Raw genomic sequence first — 19194 nt, forward strand, 5'->3', positions numbered from 1 at the left:
TGTTGCTTTCGACTGGACGAAAAGATAAGTTTTAGTACACTTTTTACTTTGCCGACAACTATAAAAAGTCGACGAAAAAATGTCTCTTTTAAATTGTCTTTTCGACAGTACTATAAAAGATGTCTTATAGTCATCATCTTTTAGTCTTACCGAAAAGACAACTTAAAAAAGATGTCTTCTCATTGTCTTTTAGTATTTTGTGCTGTTTGGGAAAGAAATGGTAATTATGTACAATAAGGCCGATTTCAATAATCTTGGTATATGTTGTCAGGGTCATTATTCTGAACAACTTTTCCCTATACATGTTACCGCCACTCGGCCTTAGTTTCCGAGTTATACATAAAAGTTTTTTTTAATTTCTTGCTTTAATTTTATTAGTTTTGAAACAGAGAGGAGAATAGGGTGCAAAAAACGCGTTGGCGGGGTGCAGGTGGAGAGGTTTTGCCCCTCTGCTTTGCTCTGTGAGCAGGGGGGAAGTATAAAAAAGGGTAAAAAACCCGTAAGAAAAAGTTATGCAAAAATTACTACACAAAAAATTGCATATTTTTGTGCATGAATTTCTGCAGCTTTTACAGATTTTTATACAAAATTTTCTAATTTTTTCTAAAGGCAAAAAACATTACATAAAATTCTGCAAAATACTTTGCAGAAAAATTCTGAAAGCGAAAACTTTGTACAAAAATCTGTAAAAACTGTAGAAATTCATGCACAAAAATATGCAATTTTTTGTGCATTAATTTTTGTATAATTTTTTCCCACGGGAAAATTTAAAAATGTACCATTGTTTTTTGATTAATATAGAATGAAATTTGTAAAAAGTCGTGAAGTTATATGGTATAGAGAACGCGTGGGCGTGAGAGGGACTCCCTCCCTGTAATTTTTCGTAACTCTAACCCAACCAATTTTACGTCACTATATTTGGTTAATGCAAAAATATTGGACACGAACAGCGTGGATCTTGTTTGGCATGGAAAGTCGCAAACCTATGTGGTCATACACTACTTTTATGATTTAATTATTTTAATTGAGTGAACGATTTGCTACAAGAAAAATGAATCGTTCACTTCACTCCAGTCGAATGAAGAGTTCACTTATCGAGCGAAAAATCCATTCTTATAAGAAGGTAGATGTCACGCCACTTCGAATGGCCGTATTTTCACTATCGCTAAGACGACTAAGAATTCCGGTAGACCAGCGCGATTTTGCGATGCACGATATCCAATGAGAGCTCTGCTTTTTCAAAAAAAAACAGCTCTCATTGGATATCGCGCGTCACAAAATCGCAGTAATCTGTCGAAGCCCTAAAAAATATCTAATATCAGACGTCTTTTAGTCATCCACTATAAGATGATTTTTCGTGAGACATAAGTGATCTTTTAGTTATCTTTTTGTCGACTATAAGCTCTACCTGGTAGAGTCTACCTAAAAAATGTCCATGACAAAAATTTGTCATCTTTTAATCGTCTTTTAGACGTCTTTGTGCTGTCTAAGAGGTTTTATAGTATAGTACGCTTGTACAGTACCGCACGGGTTTGCGACTTTCCACGCCAAACAAGATCCACGCTGTTCGTTTCTAATGTTTTCGCGGAGCCTCTCCCCCCGTGTTCTCTATAGAGAAGCTTTCATTTGCGCACAGTACAATTGGACACGTTGCAATTACACACCGTACTATTGGACACATAAAGTTGCACACCGTTTGATTGCAGATGTTGCATTTGCGCACAGTTCTTTTGCGCACAGTCAAGCGGAATCGGGAGTTGTTCAATGACACACAGTACAATTGGACACTTTGCATTCGCGCACAGTTGCTTTTGGACACAATACATATTTTTGTTAACTAAACATTTGTTACATTAAATACAGTGCATTTGCGCGCAGATCTTTTGCACAAAGTTTGTTTGCACACAGTTCTTTTGCGCATAGTTCATTTGCACACAGTTCTTGTCTAATTGTACTATGTGTCATTGAACAACTCCTGATCCCGCTTAACTGTGCGCAAAAGAACTGTGCGAAAAGAACTGCGCGCAAATGCAACGTGTGCAATCAAACGGCGTGCAACTTTACGTGTCTAATAGTACGGTGTGTAATTGCAACGTATCCAATTGTACTGTGTGTCGTTGAACCATTCCCTTCTCTATACCATATAATTGGATTGTTTATATATATGCACCGTACTTTTTAGCGTACTTCTACCCAGGGCACTTCTACCGACGGGATGGGTGCATGAAGGGAACCTTTCGCCTTGCCCCCCCTCCTTGTGTGTGTGTGTGTGTGTGTGTGTGTGTGTGTGTGTGTGTGTGTGTGTGTGTGTGTGTGGCCACAGCGTTTATCATATTGTATTTATTAAACTTTTTTGTTAATAAGTTTTTGTTAATAAGTGTTATAACTCGAAAACTAAGGCCGAGCGGCAGTAAGATGTATAGGAGAAAGTTGTTCAGAGTAATGACTCTAACAACATATATCAAGGTCATTGAAATCGGTAAGGTCATCCTTATTGTGCATAACTACCGGAAATACTGTACTGTTAAATACGCCCTTGCTAAGACGGTGTAGGCGGACCATTCTCTCCTCCCATTACTACACTACTGAATACTCTGCATTGAACTTTGACCAACATTTTATTGAAACTGATAAATTTTTGAGGAAATTTTGATCACTAGTTAAAATATTCTAAATAAACTTATAATTTAACGAAATTGTATCTAAGGGACGAACTTTGTATCAATTAAAATTTTTCCACCAGGAAAAAGCGTCAAAGTGACTCTAAAATTATAAAAATTTACGTTTTAAGTTATAATTTTTTAGTTATTTTAATGCTACTTTAACCATGATCTGTGTTGTTTTATCTGAGTATTGTAAAATGAATGATTTACAGCAAGCGTTATGCGCACCCAGCAGGAATTCCTTTTTAACGGGCCGAAGACCAGACACACTTCGGCTTTACGATTTTTATAGCTATTGGCGCGACACAGTAGGCAATTACACCACGTTGCCAGAACACTTAAAGAATAATGGATATACGACGATGTCCATAGGAAAGGTATTCCATCCAGGTAAGAATTATGTATTACAGATCTGGCCTTCTCTACCAAATTTGTAAGAAGCAAAACAAATACACTATGTATTCGATGCTGAACATATTGATTCCACTTTATGTTTGATATTTGTCTTCTTGTTGAAAAATGCTGAAAAATGTAAATACATTATATATTATTTTTATTTAACATTACTTAGTTTAATATAATTAAATATAATACTTGTCTATATTATATATACCCACATAGCACGAATATTACAGTAATATCACAGAAATATTGTTCTCCTATTACAATATTACAGTGAAATATCGTATAAATATTGCAGAAATATTACCGAAATTTTACTACAATATTAAAATGTCTACCGAAATAAATCACAGTAATATAATGGTGATATATCACGAATGTATTACTGTAATATTTACGTAGTATTTTTGTAATATTGCGAAATTTAAGGTTCTGGATATTCATTTGACATTTATAAAAAATATGATCTCAAAGACGAGAAATTTACACTAAAAATTCTACACCATTTTCAAATAAAAATATCTAAATAAAGAAATATTTTTACTAGATAGTTTTAACACACCCAGTGAATACAGTAATATAGTAGCAATGTAACAGCAATGTAACCGAATATAACAGGTTACGTTACTCTGAAATTACACGTAACTTACATGTAAGTTACAATTTCCGACTCAGCAATATAACATGTTATATAACATGTTATCTAACCGCCACACAACAGTTACAAAGAAAAATAAAATAAAATAAAAATTTCATTTTTTTTAATTATTTTTATCCACAGCACATACTAAATTTAGGATACATTTTTATTAATTAAATAAATTTAAATTATGTTATTTTATTTTATTCTTACTTGCCGCTGGTAGGTTTGAACCCGGGACCTTAGGATGACGAACCTTGTACTCTATTTGCTACGCCAATTTGATTCATCAATATGGGTATTTGTTATTGTCTACATATACCTATATGTTATAAACTGACGCAATTATATTATTTTTTATAAAAGCAATTAAATTTTGCAAAATATTAAAAATAAATAGCATTAATTTATTTACTTATTAATTTCATTTTTAAATATCTTTTTCCATAACCTTAATAATTTGATGGAAATTGCGATCTATTTAGCACTAATACTTTAAAGCGTTTAAATGATTAATTAAATGGTTAACTAATATATAGATCAAAATTCTAAGAAAAATTGAATAATACATTTATTATCCTGTTTTTGTTCAGTACATGATGAATTTAGATTTTGTGCATTTTTTGTGCGCAATAATTGTAGACAAACCGTTATTTTTAAAAACATTATCTTTATGATAATTTTTTTAAATATCAAATAGATCTCTCATTCAGGATGTTATAGTGATGTCTGATTTGTGAGTCAACTACGACGCATCGTTCCGTAATAACATTGATAAGGGGCGTGTTATGTTACGATTATACAATTTTTGTTACATGACTGTAACGCTAAAACGATGTATAACAGTTTTATTACTTGCGTATAACAAATGTTACAGAACAGGTTATTTACATGTTATATAGCATCTACTTATCACAAGAATAACAACGTTACATTACATGTAACTTCCATGTTATATTGCCGTTATAAAACGTGTTCACTGGGACACTTATAAAATATTTCGACTGTTTCATTGAGTAAATAAACTGCAAAAAAATGAATGTTTAGTATTAGAATCTAGACATTTTCGTTTACGGCTATTAATTCTTTAATTGTCTAGGAAAAAATTTAGTTTTTACAGTATTTTACAAGTGTTGAAACTGTCAAAGTGTTTTTTCATCCAAATATCTTTTATTTAAAAATAGCATCGATAAACTTATAGTGTAATTTTTTCGCTTCTGAAGTCACATTTTCAAACTAACAATTATCATAAACCCTCACTTAATTTAGTGAGTGATATCAATTCTAGCGTATTACTATTTAAAATGTAATATCGCTACAATATAACTTAATATTTTAATGTTAATTATAAACGTGTAATATGTCAGTAATATTTCTGTAATATTTTACTGTAATATGTAATATTGTTGATATATTGCAATTTTGCTGCGATATTACTGTAATATTCCGTGCTATGTGGGTAATAACACCCATGATATATTTTTTTAAGTTCTCAATAAAATTGCCAGTTAGGTCGATTATTAAGAGTTCTGATTATTGCTATTTATTACTAGCGACAAGAATCTGAATAAGATATGCTCTCGAGTCAATAAAATTTTTCTTTTAAGATGGATTAACATTCCAACTGTAATTATAGGTTTAACATCCAAGCTAAAATAATAATTATTCTTAATTTTAAAATCAAGCTTACATAAAAAAAGACGATGAAAAGAATTTGTTGTCGCAAAGTCGTTGTTAAATATCGGACTATCACTGAATGCCGAACAAACAAAATCTTACAGAGTGAGACCTATACTTACAGAAGACATAAGTTTTTTTTCTACAAGCGACACCCGTAAGGTGCCGCAATTATGCACAAAAAATTGTATATTTTTGTGCATGAATTTCTGTAGTTTTTACATATTTTTGTACAAAGTTTTCGCCTTCAGAATTTTTCTGCAGAATATTTTGCAGAAATTTGTGTAATGTTTTCTGAAGGCGAAAACTTTGTACAAAAATCTGTAAAAACTGCAGAAATTGATGCACAAAAATATGCAATTTTTTGTACAGTAATTTTTGCATAATTTTTTCCTACGGGCAATGTTACTAATTATTTATGAAACACGTTATTTGGGCTCAACAATGTCCCTTTAAAAAATTTTGACAAATCGCTTTTTTTAGCCAAAAATGGAATTTTGTACAGCAAAGAGAGTTAAAATATAAACAAATTAATAATTTTTTAAAACTATTTTGTATATATCTAAAATCAAATTTTATTAAATATTAAATATATTCACATGTTCATTTATCATTTTTTATATTTTAAATTATTTATATTTTATTTCTTATTTATCAACTTTTTCTCACTTAAAATTACCCATTTTAATCCTTCTGAATAATTCAACATTTTTACTGATATTGATTAACACTATTTCTCTGTAAATATTGAATCTTCAGATAATAACCTTAATAGTACATGGTATAACAAGTGCATAAAGTTGGCTTTTCCCACGAATACGGGAAATAGACACATGAGTGGGCAATACATGATCCGCACGAGTTGCGTACTATTTTTTTTATAAATGTGTAGAGAAAAGATGCAGATGAGAAAGATTTTAGAGGGGAAGAGACGGCAGGGATTTGCGAGGGAGGGGGAGGGATAGAGCCCTGCAAATGAGAAAAAAATTTATTTCTGTATAATTTTAAGTAAATTAATTTTTCTTTAAGTAAAGTAATTTAGTTTTTCTTTCGCAAGTTGGTTGATCTGGAGGGGAGCGTCCCAAATGCGCAGTAATAAACAGACACAGCAGGCTGAGTGGAACGGATACAGTAACAAACGGACACAGTACGAAACGGATACAGACCAAATGCACACAGACTAAACAGACACAGTAACAAACGGACTTACCATATGGGTTGCGACTTTTCACGGCACCTCCACCTACCAATGGGGTGGATGCGGGAGGCGGCAAAGCCCCCCCTCTGTACCCCCTCGCGTGTGTGTGTGTGTGTGTGTGTGTGCGTGCGTGCGTGCGTGCGTGCGTGCGTGCGTGCGCGCGCGCGCGCGCACAAAACATTCGTTGCACCACATGGGGTTGCGACTATGCCCGTTTCGCACCGTGTCCGTTTGGTCTGTGTCCGTTTCGCACTGTGTCCGTTTGTTACTGTGTCCATTTTACTCAGCCTGCTGTGTCCATTTATTACTGTGCGCATCTGGGACTCTCATCTGAAGTAAGTTTCTTATTACTTTCGAGTAATGTTTTTCTATGTTCTGGGCTTTAATATTAATTTTTACCGACACTCACCATATTTGACTTCTTTAACGGGGCCTTAATATGACATGATAATCTAATGTCTTTAAGTGACACGAATCGGCAGGTTAGCTAAAGTTAAGGCGGTTTTTGTAGTCACAACGGCAACTATTGTGATTATTAAAAAATATGAATGATTTAATATGTAAAAATCAGCATGCATTTAAATTAATTACCCGTAAGGCTTTTCCTCATTGAACCGTTGTTATAAACCGCTGAAAATATCAGAGCGATATCACAAATTTGACTAGAGTTGAAACCATATATTTGGCAACGTCGCCTTTTGGCCTGCGTCTGGTGATCGTCATAACCAAACTGTTAGTGCGTGTAAACATGAGCGAACAGCCTCGATGCAAAGGTCATTACGACGAAACGAAGAATGGTAGGACACGAAAATGGTAGGACATGCGCCTTGTGCGTCAGTTGACGTTGCCAAGCAGCCATTCAAAACTTCGCCATGACTCTCGTGACGTGTCAAAAGTTGTCGAAAGTTTGTCAAAAATTTTGCTTTATTTATATACAGTACGGTTGGGACTTGGTTAGGAGGAGTGTCTGTGCGTGGACGTGTGGTATATAAGTGCGATTAAAATATTGTATTTAGAGCGGAATTAGGTAAGATAGAGGTAATACGTATTGATAGGGTGATAGCGAGGAGTGCAGGTGAATAGGATAATTGGAGGGAACTACGGGAGGTAAGGCGTTAAGATTTAGGAAGCGGAAATCAGGCGGAGAGGTTAAGAGGTTAGGTAATAGCGTGTAGGAGAGCGCGGGAAAATGTCCCGGGAGACGAGAGAGAGAGAGAGAGGAATTAAAGGCAAAGGTATGAAAGAAGGGCAGAGGAAGTTGTTAATGGAAGATAATAAACAAGGTAAGAAGGTGAGTTTCAAGGATCAAGAGGAAGTTGGTAAAGAGAATATGGATAGGGAGTGCACAGCTAAGATGAAGAAGGAGGTTAAAGCGATAGCGATAGAATTAAAGGAATTCAAAGAGGAAATAAGACAGGAAATGACAATTTTAAAGTTAGAACAGGAAATATGGGAGAAAAGAGTAAAAGAGTTAGAGGTTAAATGTGTAGGGGTAGAGAAGGACATTATAGAATTAGGAGAGGTAGTAAAGAGAGGGGAAATAGATGGGGGGAGGTTTAGGACAGAGGATAGTTTTAGCATGGATAGTGTAGCAGTTGGAAGAAAGAGAAGTGAGAGTAGAGAGAGTAGATTAAGTAGAGTGAACTCAGGAGTCAGTTTTGAGAGTGGTAGCGGAGGATTAAGTGACAGAGAGGTAGGTAAGATAAAGAAATGGGTTGAGGATAGAGAAAAAGAAGAAATGAGAAATAACATAGTAATTAGAGGTTTAAAAAAGGAGGATCTAGATAGTATACAGGAGGGTAAGATAGTATACAGGAGGGATGAATAGAGGATATGATCAGGGAAAAGTTAGATTTGGAGATTAAGGTGACGAAGTGGTGGATAAGCGGGTCAGTGATAATAGGACTAGAAACCGAGAAAATGAAAAAGGATATCATGTGCAACAAAAATAAGCTTAGAGGGGAACGTATATTTATAGAACAGGACTTGACATGGGAGGAGAAAGGTACACAGAGAAACATTGCTAAGTGGGCTAAAGAAGAGAAGGATAGAGATAGGATAATAAAGATGGTGTAGGCAGGGTGAAAGTAAATAGAATATGGATAAAGTGGGAGAATGTGGTGTCTGAACGGGGTAAAGATTTGTTAAAGGGGAAGTTAGGAGATGGGGAAAATATAGAAGAGGTAGTGATGGACAGAGAAGGAACTAGCGTTAATGCTAATAGGCGTAAGGGGGAGGTGAGAACGAGAAAAGGTGTTAACTTAGGAGAAAAGGAAAACTAAAAGCTTGCCAAGAAGGGAAGAAAAAACTATGTTGGAAGAAAAAAGAAAAAGAGGGATGGAAAGATCAGTACGGAAAAGAGAGGGAAAATTATTATTAGAGAAACGGTTGGAGTACCCGGGGATTAGAGATGTTAGAAGAGGAGGTAGCTAGGAATGTCATTAAAGAATTGGAGTTTAGGGATAAGGATGTATAGAAGCAGGAAATGAAGAGTTAAGATTAGCAAACGCTAGATATAATACGAGGTATAAGTTATACATGGATAGGTTAGAAGGAAAATCAAGATATTTAAGTAGGAAAAGCTTATCAAGTAGAAGAGACAATTTAGGTATAAGAGCGTTAGTTAGACTAAGATGTGGTAACATGGAAGAGAATAATAAATATTGGCTGAAGGAAGAAGAAAAGGTATGTGTACTTTGTAGAAAAGGAAAAGACAGTTTAGACCACTTCATAGAAGATTGTGAGATATCGAAGGCATGGTTTGTAGGTTTAGGTAAGAACAAGAAGGAAATAATAGAAAGATTAGAAAATGACGAACTAGATGTGAAAAAAGAGAAGGTATTGAAAAAGTTTTGGAAGGAGAAAGAAAAAGCGCTTAAGGAAAAGGATAAGAATAAGGAGGTAGGGATAAGATTATAAATGCTAGAACTGTAGAGGATATAGAATTTAGGACTTAAAAATTGCGAAAGGCTAAGTAAGGATTATTTTAATGGGTAACTAGGACTTATGAGTTTCATACGAAATGTTAAAAGTAAACCGTCTAATGTGAAGATAAATTAATTTTGACTGATATAGGAAATAATGCAGTAACATGTAGAATGTTGTTGCGATTGTATATAACTGTATATAATTGTATAAATGTATAAAGGTATAGTTATATTGTTTTATAGTTTTATAGTTTTATAGCTTTACAGTTTTCATAGTTTTTATAATTTTTATATGTTATATTGTAAAGATATATAGATGTAGTTTGTATCATATATTTTGTATTTTGTATTTATAGTCAATACTAGGCATAGTTATTATATCAGCGTAGACTCCTAGAGTTAACACAAACAGTATTAAAGATTAACTGTAAAATTAACTAATGATAAAGTATAGTATAGTTAAATAAAATAAGATAAATAAATAAGGTAAATAAGGTAAAGTAAAGAGAATAAAAGTAAACGGAAAAGTAATGGTAAAAGACAGTGTACAGTTTTGTCGGACATAGTCATAAAAGACGAATAAGAATAAGAATAAGAATACATAGGTGATATGAGATAGGATAGTTTTAGGATATTTAGTATTACGGATGGATGGAGGGATGAATGTTTAGAAATCTGTAAACCAAGTCCCCTTCTTGGCAATTATACTGCTGAAGTGAATAAATATTATATACAGTACGGTTAATCAGTTTAGTGTTGTGTCAGTAGAAATTTTTATTGCATTGATTAAACAGTTTTTTATTCGTTCATCTAGTCGAGAAGTATGAACATATTCCATGAATGTACAATCTGATTTACCTTTCCCTATTATCACCATGTAAAATTGGCAAAGTTTTCGTACATATATCTCCGGAACCAAACGGTAAACAAGTCTGAAATTTTGCAGACATATTCCAGAATCGTTAACTTTTTCATTTAATGTCTTTGTTTCTGGGGTAATTATATTTGACCTAAATGCAAAAACCACCTTAAGGTCATAAAAGCGACGAAGCATTGATAATTCTGTGAGAGTTACCCTATCCATGTTGTGAGATAGCATGTATGGGAATACAACGACGTGTAATGACGAAGGCAAATGTGCGGAAAACGAGGTAACATTACAGAGTTGCCAATCATATGCGGATGATATGGTGTTGATAGCGGAGACGGAGGACGAGATGAGAAGTATGATAGAAAGGCTGGAGGGATATTTGGATAAGAAGGGTCTGGAGAAACGTAGAGAAGACGAAGATTATGAGGTTTAGAAGAGGAAGAGGCAGAAGAAGGAAGATGAATTGGAGATGGAAAGGAAAATGAATTGAGGAGGTAAGAGAATATAAATACCTAAGGTATATACTGCAATCAAATAGAGGACAGGAATCACATATTAAGGATAGAGTGAGAAAAGCAGCGGCGATGATGGGTCAAGTCTGGGGGAAATTTGAAGAGAAGATATGAGAAGGATTGGGACAGGAGAATTTGGATCTTCGATAGATTAGTATGGACAGTATTGGAGTATGGAGTGGAGGTTTAGGAATGGAGAGAAAGGGAGAGTGTGGAAAGAATACAAGAGAGGTTCCTAAGATGGATACTGGGAGTAGAGAGTAGAACCCCGGGATATTTGGTGAGGGAAGAGTGGAAGAGAGAGAAATTGAGACTAAGAGCTGGGAGAAGGGCTTGGAGTTTTGAGAGGAGGGAAACGGAGGGAGGAGGAGGAGTATGGGTGAGAGAATGCATGGAGGAGATAAGAGGGAGAGTAGAGAGGAGAAGGGAACTCTCAAAATGGGAGATGGAAAGGAGAGAATTCTTCGAAATGAGAGGAAAGGATGTCGGGGAGATGGAGGGAGAGGGAGGAGAGGTATGGGAAGAAGTTGAGGAGACGGAGAGAAGACTACAAAGGGAAGAGAGAAGGGAGAGAATAAGAGTTACTAGATATAATGTATGATACAAGTGGATTAGAGAGGAGGACATACCGGAATACTTAAGGAGGGGGTGGGGAGAGAGTAGATGGAGGAAGGTGGCAAGGTTTAGACTGGGAAATGAAATACTGGAGAGTAGATATTGGGAGGATGAGGAGAAAAGAGCTTGCAGGTTGTGCGGAGGGGAAAGAGAATCATGGGAGCATGTATGGGAAAGATGTAGACGGTGGGAGAAGGGGGGAGATGGAAGCTGGCAGGAGGCGTGTAGGATTTTGGGGGGTCGGGAGAGGGGGAGGGTTGGATGAGGGAGGTGGAGGAGGAGAGGGAAAAATTTGGAAGGAAGGAGGAATGAGGGGTTGATAGAGGGTGAGAGAGGAGTGAATGTAAGGAACAAAAGTGAAGAATTGTAAACGGAAACGGAAGTCCATAGGCGTAAGGTTAGGTAGGATGCGGCGCGAGAGAGAGGGCACGTTAGGTAGAGTTAAGTAGAATAAGTAGGTCAAAAGAGCGAGCGGAAAACGAAGAGTGAGTCGAAGTAGAGCGTATAGGGAGGCGAGCGAGATGAGGTGGCACGGTGGCAAGCGGCGTACTGTAAGAGGGAGCGTCCCATTTGGCCACGTCAATATTGGCCACGGTCCCGATTGGCCACGTCAATATTGACCACGTCAATATTGGCCACGTCATTATTGACCACGATCCCGATTGACCACGGGGTGGATTGGCCACGTCATTATTGGCCACGCGCCATTATTGACCACATCAATATTGGCCACATCAATATTGACCACGCGTGATATTGCCCACGTCAATAATGGCCACGTCAATATTAGCCACGCGTCATTATTGCCCACGCGTCATTATTGCCCACGTCATTATTGCCCACGCGTCATTATTGGCCACGTCATTATTGGCCACGCGTTATTATTGGCCACGTCATTATTGGCCACGCGTGATATTGCCCACATCAATAATGGCCACGTCAATATTGGCCACGCATCAATATTGACCACGTCATTATTTCCCACGCGTCATTATTGCTTATGTCACTATTGCCCACGCGTCACTATTGCCTACGTCATTACTGTATATGGGTTTGCGACTTGGACGGGGTGGGTGCGGGAGGGGGGGCCGAAGGCCCTCCTTGCATCCCCCCCCGTGTGTGTGTGTGTGTGTGTGTGTGTGTGTGTGTGTGTGTGTGTGCGTGCGTGCAAAGCATTCACTGCATCACATGGGTTTGCGACTTTCCGTGTATGCATTTGGTCCGTGCGCATGTGCAGTGTGCGCATTTGGTCTGTGTCCGTTTCGCACTGTGTCCGTTTCGCTCTGTGCGCATTTGGTCTGTGTCCGTTTGTTACTGTGTCCGTTTCGCACTGTGTCCGTTTGGTCTGTGTCCGTTTGTTACTGTGTCCGTTTCACTCAGGTTGCTGTGTCCGTTTATTACTGTGCGCATCTGGAACTCACTCAAAAAATCATTTTTGTTTAAATTTAAAATAAGTCACTAGAGTCACTTTTTCTAAGATAATACAAGATTTGTAAAATACACTACTCAACAAAAAATAAAGAACACTTTTCAAACGTTCAAAATTGCACTATGTATTTTTAAATTGTCGAAACTTGGCAAAAAATTATTGCAGACAAAACATTTAAGAATCATTTTACAACTTACAATTAGATATAAGATTTAAACTATAAAGTGATTTTTATTTTTTGTCTGCCATAATTTTTTGCTGAGTTCTGACAATAGTGCAATTTTGAGTGTTTTAAAAGTACTTTGTACATTCAGATAACATGTTTCATTTATGTTGCGTTTAAAAACTTAAATTTTTTTTTAATAACTTAATTTACATTTAATAAAATGTATTCCTTTTTTTAATTATAAAACTGCTAAAAATGAATTTGTAATTGTTTAAATTCTTGTTCTTTTTTAATAAAACTTTTATTTTAACCCATGCTATGAAAAATATTTGCTACTTGTTAAACTATCAAAAAATATAATAATAAAAGTAAATGCTGTTTTTACTTAAATGATTTAAATTACTTTAAAAATTAATTTAAAATATTACTTTAGTTACTATTTTTTTATATCTAAAAAGTTGTTCTTCATCATTTTTTTTCAGAATCCAGTAAACATACAAAAAATCGTGCACAAAAGTATTCTGCATGGCTTATTACACCATCTACCTAGGAGAACAAAACGGTAAAATGATTTACTTATGAGAGAAAATTATTCCGTGGGAAATCTATAACTTTCCAAACAAAGTACGTTTTGTGTGTATGTACAATAGAATAGTATGCGTGGAAAGTCAACCTTTTCGTATGTTTTTTTTGTTCGGAAAATCGTCGATTTTCCATTTTTAACAATTTTCTCGTGTAAGTAAATCATTATTTCATTGTTTTTGTCCTCCCAATGGCGTGAGCCACACAGAAAGATATTTATTCACCATTTTTCGGCATTTTTATTTTATTTTTCACACGTTTGCCTTTGACACGCAAACAATAATACGTATATGGTATACGAACTCTCGCAGAATTACTAACGCTTTGTCCTTTACGAAAAAATACTATTGAAAGATAGTTCTCTCTGTTCGGATATTATTATTCTTTTCCTCGATATTAGGTAATCAGAAATGGCCGTTTATTCGAATTCGTAACGATCGACTGATAACACTTTCGACAATAGGATGGTCGTCAAGGAAAGTCTCAAACACTCAAATTCAGTTTTGTAGCTTAACAGCAAATGCAATATATTTAATATCACAGTCAAGTTACATTTCTACAGATCGACAAGTTCGACACGGCTAAACACGATAACGACAAAAGCGACTTATACGACAGAAATAATTCACGACAAAAGGGCTAATTGACGACAAAAGCGACGATTCACACGTACATGACGTGTAGTTAGGTACCCGGCTCGACAGAGAGAGTCAATGGTCGGAACACGCAGGATAAGAGCGTCCACTCCGTTATTCTAGAGCTGTCGATAATACGTCATCTCCGGCGAGACCAACGCCACGGAATCGCCTCACAGCGCCGCTCACTAACCTAGATGTCGCGTCTCACGCCAGCACGATAAGTTAGACCTCTTACACCATTGGGGCTCAATACTAAGTATTGAGTTTCTACTTAGTATTTAGATTATAATACTGAGTATTGAGATTAAGTATTAGTCAATACTTAAGCATTAAGGAGGTTAAGTATCGACGAATACTGAGTATTAAGAGTCACTATTGGTCAATACTACAGTATTGAGGGAGTTAAGTATTGATGAATACTGAGTATTTAGTGTCACTATTGGTCAATACTACAGTATTGAGGAAGTTAAGTAATGATTAATACTGACGGACTTGGTTAGGAGGAGCAAGTGTGTGCGGACGCGTGGCGTATAAGTGCGACTGTAAGATTGTAATTAAAATGGAATTAGGTAAGATAGAATAAGTGCCCAGCTAGCCAGGCCTGTTAAAATCACATATCGTGAAAGCTTTACAGCAAGGATTGTTTCAATTTTGACAACAATTTTATGACAAGTAATTGTCTGTTGCTTTGTTTTCTAAAAGTTTTGAGCAAATTTACGGCAAAAGTTTTCATTACACGATGCTGCAAATAACAGAGAAAGACTTGTACATAAATATTACGTATAGAAATTACAAGATTTGTTCCGACACGATAAAATGCAAAATTTAAGCAAATAACAGAGCAAACCTTGCTACACGACATGACAATAAATTTATGGCAGAAACAGGAAATCTTGTTAAGCACAGAATAACGGCAAATTAGTAGCAAGAACAAAATAAAACTTGCCGAGCATACTTTCGCAACAAAATTGCGACAAGGTGTGTCCGTAAACAGCTTAGTTTTTGTTGGCAAGGCTTGTCGCAAATAGTATGACGCACATTTTATGTAAATAACAGGGTTGCATTACCGGGTTTTAAATTTTATTTCTGACTTTACTATCTATCTCGAGATGGCGCATTTCTCGTGAAAAAGATTTATCTACTGGATTAATAAAAGGGGCTCGTCGAGAACAGAGAACCAAGTACGATTGCACCATTCACATTTGATATTGGACTAATCAGTCCAATATTTTATTTTTGTTGATCTAAATTTCGACAATATTTGTTCTGTTCTTGCCACAAATTTGCTATCATATTGTGCATAGCAAGGTTTGCCTTGTTTTTGCCACAAATTTACTATCATGCTATGTACAGAAAGGTTTGCTCTATTCTTGCCACAAATTTGTTATCATATTGTGTACAGCAAGGTTTGCCTTGTTCTTGCTGCAAATTTGTTGTTATGCTTTACTAGCAAATTTTACCCTATTATTTGCATAAAATATGCGTCATACTATTTACAACAAGCCTTCCCAGCAAAAGCTAAGCTTAATGCGGACACACCTTATCGTAATTTTGTTGCAAAGGTTTGCTCGAGTTTGCGGCAAGCTTCGCGCAAAGTTTGCGTCATTTTGCTAGCTGGGTGTTTATAGATAGGTGATTACAAAGGCGTTTAAGAGCGTAGGACAACTGGAGGGAATTGCAAAAGGTAAAGCGAAAAGATCTAGGAAGCAGAAAACAAACGAAAAGGTTAAGAGGTTAGGTTAAATTGTGTAGGAGATCTCGAGAAAATGTACAGGGAGACGAGGGAGAGAGGAATAAAAGGTAAAGGAACAGAAGGGCAAAGGAAATTAATAATGAAAAAATCGAGATAAGCAGGGGAAGAAGGTGATCAAGTTTCAAGGCTCAAGAAGAGGTTAGTAATGATAATATAGATAGGGAGTGTTCAGCAAAGATAAAAAAAAGAAGTTAAATCAATAGCAGCGGAATTTAAAAAATTCAAAGACAATTAATACTGATTATTAAAAGTCACTATTGGTCAATACTACAGTATTGAAGGAGTTAAGTATTGATAAATATTGATTATTGAAAGTCATTATTTGTCAATACTACAGTATTGAAAAAGTTAAGTATTAATGTATACTGAGTATTGAAAGTCAGTATTGGTAAATATCTAAGTATTACCTACTTGTATTCGTCAATGCTAAAGTATTGTGAAATAATATGAGTTAAAAATGTTTATATATATATATGTATATTATAACAAAGATTTATTATTGTTACAAAGTTATATATTTTTTACAACTTAGTACTAAGATATTGACGAATACTTACTATTGCAGTTTATACTATATGTATACATATATATATATATATATATGTACTATATATGGGCTGCATCCCGATATTATACTTTTCCGTACCCGAAATTTATAGTTCACGTTACGTATACTATAGATATTCAGTACTGGCAGTGAATTTCGGAACATAACGGAGCATAACACAGTAGACTGCAATAGTAAGTATTCGTCAATACTAAGTATTCTATAAAAAAATTTCGACCAATCTAGTATTGACCAATACTAAGTATTGAGCGCTCAATACTTACTACTCGTCAATACTAAGTATTCATAAATACTAAGTATTAGCCAAAACAGTATTGGCCAATTTAGTATTGCCTTATACTAAGTATTGAGCGCTCAATAGTATTTTTCCGTGAGGGGTCACTTTCACAAATTTAATATTTAAGTAACTTGTCAATTTATGCCACTCAAAGATATCAGATCAAACATCGTCATATCAAAATTGTGTAAAAGAAGTCAAATGTAGTAATAACCCAGATAGCAAATCGTGAAGAAACGGCAATTCCACGTTCACTCCATGACGAAGAGAACAACTCCACATAGAAATAAAACCTCCAATAGACGTCCATTAGACGTCTGCCGTGGAAGTTTGAACTTCCAGTGAACATCCATTAGACGTCTAATATAGAGCCATTAAAAATCCACAGTTCCGCATTGCGTACGTCTATTAGACCTCCATTAGACGTCATCAAAGAGGTTTATTAGACATGTGGAGTATTAATAGGAGTGAGGTCCGATTGTGCACATAAGCGATTGGACACAGTAGTATTTCCACATTGGACACAGACCCGATTGGACACGGACCCGATTGAACACGGATCCGATTGGACACGGACTCGATTGAACACAGACCCGATTGGACACGGATCTGATTGGACACAGACCCGATTGCACACGGACCCGATTACACACCGACCCGATTGCACACGGACCCGATTGCGCACCGATCCGTTTGCACACGGACCCGATTGCGCACCGACCCGTTTGCACACGGACCCGATTGCGCACCGACCCGATTGCACACGGATCCGATTGGACACGGACTCGATTGGACACAGACCCGATTGAATACAGTCTCGATTGCACACCATCCCGATCGGACACAGTCCCGATTGCACACGGACCCGATTACACACCGACCCGATTGCACACGGACCCAATTGCGCACCGACCCATTTGCACACGGGTCGGTGTGCAATCGGGTCCGTGTGCAATCGGGTCCGTGTCCAATCAGATCCGTGTCCAATCGGGTCTGTGTTCAATCGAGTCCGTGTCCAATCGAGTCTGTGTCCAATCGGGAAATACTACCGTGTCCAATCGCTTATGTGCGCAACCGGGACAGTCCCATTAATAGAGGCTTCACGGAACCTTGATAGATGACTGACGGATGTTTTGTGGATCATTAGTAAAGGCTTTATGGAGTCTCGATAGATGATTGACAAAATAAAAATTTAAAATAAAAATTCATTTTTTAAAAATTATTTTTATCAACAGTACATACTAAATTTAGGACAATTTTTTATTAATTAATTAAATTTAAATTAATTTTTTTATTTTATTCTTGCTTGCCGCTGGTAGGTTTTGAATCCGGGACCTTAGAATGACGAATCTCTATCTGCTACGCCAATTTGACTCATCGATATGGGTACTTATTATTGTCTACATATACCTATATGTTTTAAACTGACGCAATTATATTATTTTTTATAAAAGCAATTAAATTTTGCAAAACATTAAAAATAAATAGCATTAATTTATTTACTTATTAATTTTATTGTTAAATTTATCTTTTTCCATAACCTTAATAATTTGGTGGAAATTGCCATCTATTTAGCATTAATACTTTGAAGCGTTCAAATGGTTAATTAGATGGTTAACTATATAGATCATATATTCTAAGAAAAATTGAATAGTACATTTATTATATTTTTTTTTGTGCGCAGTAATTGTAGGCAAACCGTTATTTTTGAAAACATTATCTTTATGATAATTTTTTTTTAATATTAATCATGGATCTCTCATTCAGGATGGTATAGTGTTGTCTGATTTCTGAGTCAACTACGACGCGCATGGACGGCTCAAAAATCAGACAGCATTGTAATATCTTTTATGAAACATTAAGCTGATATTATTTAGCTGATGTCATAAGGATAACATTTTTAAGAAACTTAAATAAAACTTTTCAATGAGATATCGCAAAGACCTCTCTTAGTAGACGTCTCTGATAAATGTTACCATTTTGACATCATTTTCAAGATATCTAAATGTTTAAAAAAGTTCTCTTAAAGTTTTCATTCTGACAACCGTGTTGTTTGGGTAACTTCCACCATGGAAGTAAATGTTCCATAGAGCTATGGAAGTTTAGTGAATCCCTAATGGACGTCTATTTGACTTCTACCATGGAAGTAAATTCCATACAGCTATGGAAGTTTAATGGATCCTTAATGGACGTCTGTCTAACTTCCACCATGGAAAAAAACATTCAATGGAGCTATAGATGTTTAATAAATCCCTAATGGGTGTCTATCTAATTTC

At 35.7% G+C, this 19194-nt stretch overlaps 1 protein-coding gene across 10 annotated transcripts in view; it reads left to right on the top strand.

The window, feature by feature from the left end:
- Window positions 1-19194, top strand: part of LOC105837418 (iduronate 2-sulfatase) — a 99159-nt gene that overhangs the window by 9209 nt on the left and 70756 nt on the right. For 9 of the 10 annotated variants that reach the window (XM_036292561.1, XM_036292585.1, XM_036292579.1 and 6 more), the window contains one exon: window positions 2876-3053. The exons of the other annotated variant lie outside the window; for it this stretch is intronic. In XM_036292561.1, coding sequence (XP_036148454.1) covers window positions 2876-3053 — 178 coding nt within the window. The remainder of the gene's footprint in view (window positions 1-2875; window positions 3054-19194) is intronic. 10 annotated transcript variants of the gene reach the window in all.

This window comes from Monomorium pharaonis, chromosome 1, assembly GCF_013373865.1.
Source record: "Monomorium pharaonis isolate MP-MQ-018 chromosome 1, ASM1337386v2, whole genome shotgun sequence".
NCBI classification, from domain to species: Eukaryota; Metazoa; Arthropoda; class Insecta; order Hymenoptera; family Formicidae; genus Monomorium; species Monomorium pharaonis.